The 2,476-nt window shown below is 39.7% G+C and overlaps 1 protein-coding gene across 1 annotated transcript in view; it reads right to left on the reverse strand.

Annotated features, from left to right (window-relative positions):
• The window catches only part of LOC124250389 (zinc finger protein 607-like), a 67,425-nt gene that overhangs the window by 32,664 nt on the left and 32,285 nt on the right, over positions 1–2,476 (reverse strand). Inside the window, 2 exon segments of the mRNA XM_046682186.1 lie at positions 432–527; positions 1,600–1,726. Of these exon segments, the coding sequence (XP_046538142.1) occupies positions 432–527; positions 1,600–1,726 (223 nt within the window).

Raw genomic sequence — 2,476 nt, forward strand, 5'->3', positions numbered from 1 at the left:
TCTGCCCTACTTACTATTCCTGGACTGACGGTGCCACGTGCAGGGCCCAACTCAGAGGATTCAAATATCTGCCAGATACAGGAATTAATGTAATTTTAGACAATGGAGTCACACCAAAAGAGAGGATCTGGAAAGAATGTCGGTCCAAACTATGTACAGGCAAAATGGCTACACTGCGGAAGAAGGAGAGTGTCGAGCACTAAACTGGGAGGGAAATACGAGAAAAGTAACACGACGAATGGTTAATGAGGTTAAGATGAAGTTCACTGGGTGTCTCATTCTGAGATATTTCCTTCCCCCATCACAAGCCTGTTCTTCACAGAGAAGGGAGCTTCCCAAGCAGGGTTCGCAGGATGTGTTTAGCAAGTGTGTCCCCCACTTGGGCCATCACTACACAGAGGACTTCTCCTGCCTGACTTGCTCTCACTTACCTGGACACCATCTTCTTGTTTCTTCCCTTACAACCATCCAGGGCTCCTTTCCTTGCTCCAATAAGGTAATTACACCTGGCTTAGAAATGGCATGACCTGCTTACAGAGAAAAAAAAAGCCACAGGATAGAGAAATAGTCACTAGTCAAGACTTAAAATTATAATTACTATAATCAAAAGATCATAATGATATTGAATATTTTAGAGAAAAACGAGAGAAGTAAAGAATAAGAGATCAGTTTTTGTTATACTGTTTGTTTAAAATGTAAACTCATATGGCCTTTAGCACTAGAGAACAAGCATAAAGATAGTGAAAACACACTCTGGAGCCTGGGATCAATTCCTGTTTGTTGCCTTCCAGTTGGGTACGACCTTGGGCAGTTCACTTAAACCCACTGCAGCTTAGTATTCTCATTTATAAAATGGGGGTGATAGTAGCACTGTTGGGGGGATTAAATCAGTTAATACTCCCAGTTATTTTAATCAGATCACATAATGTGCCTGCCTACACAGTAGTCACAGTGTTAGCTATTAACATTATTAATGACATGCCCTGAAGTTTCTAGAGTACACAAGAAGAGACAGCTATCGGACATTCATTTCATTTTAACTGTAATTTTCATGGATCACGACTCAAAACCACACATCAGACCAATTTTGTCTTAGGAAACAGATTGCTTTTGGCGCAGTTTTAAATGAATTCCAAATATCCAGTCCACCACTATATGAATTACAGAGGCTCTTCTGATAATGAGAGCAACTCTGGACCCACTCTCAACCTGATATCCCTAGAACTGGACCAGACAATAAAATGCTGTATTACAGCAATGTGGAGCACAAACGAACGAGAAACCTGGATCCTGTGACAACGGTTTGACAACACATGCCGCAGACTGCTAATGGAGCTGCTTGGTCAGTAGGGAAGCGAGGCAAATACAAAGACAGAACAGAGGGAGCTAAGAATGTTACTGAGGGACAGGGAAGATGGAGATGTTTAATGGAGTTGCCATTTCTAACCCTGACATAGCTCGAACCATTTTTTCGGGAGGAGGGAAAACAAATTTAGCTAGTTTCTTGAAAAGCCACCCTGAAAATCGCAGTGGAAAAAACACATAGCCGATACAACAGATTCTAAATTAATCTAAATTATCTGAGGCGGATAAACATACCCAGTGAGATGAGGTTTCTATAGTTCTCCATCATCACGTCCTGGTACAAAGTCTTCTGAACAGGGTCGAGACCTTCCCACTCCTGCTGAGAGAAGTCTATGGCCACATCGCTGAACGTCAATGATCCCTGAAACAGGAAATACATGCATTACTGGGGAAACTGAAGAAAATATTTTCAACGTGGGAGCAGAGGAGATGAAGGACTTCTATGCAGGAAAAGAGCAATCTGGAAAACCTGTAGGCTGGAAATCTATGAAGTAGGAGGAAACTGAAGCAGAATGCATATATAATTTTAAAGAAGCCTGCTGGTATAGGCAAAACATTTTCCATACTCTGGGATACTTCTAAATATTGAAAACTTTTGGAAAAAGACAAAATAATAATGTTTCCCTACTAAATAAATAAGTGTATACAAGAATAATGTAGAAATGGTTTTTGCCTCATAAATTCTCAATAAATGTGGGTTATTGAGGAATACTTTTCTTTGAAGGGAAGAGAGACATTTAACCATGGGATGTTTTTATCCAAACTTTAGAAAATTGCATAAAATTAAGACTTTCTTCAAGCACCAACTACTTTACTATATCAAATCTTACCATCAACATTTGACTCGCTTCACTAGATCCATGTATTTTTTGGCATGTGACATTGTATTTTATGGATGTATCATATTTAATAATTTATACAGTTAGATGCACAATTTGGAAAGTCTTCCCCAATTCCAAGATTCTGTTTTCACCTACTACATATGCCATTCAGTTCTGTTGCCATTTACCATTTCTCACTAAACACTTCCTTTATTCTGACTGTGGGAGGTAACTTCACTGGTTACCAATGATCGCCACCTCCTGGTGTTTACGTCTTCAGGAAATCCTCT

The sequence above is a fragment of the Equus quagga genome, chromosome 13 (assembly GCF_021613505.1).
Source record: "Equus quagga isolate Etosha38 chromosome 13, UCLA_HA_Equagga_1.0, whole genome shotgun sequence".
Taxonomy (NCBI): Eukaryota; Metazoa; Chordata; class Mammalia; order Perissodactyla; family Equidae; genus Equus; species Equus quagga.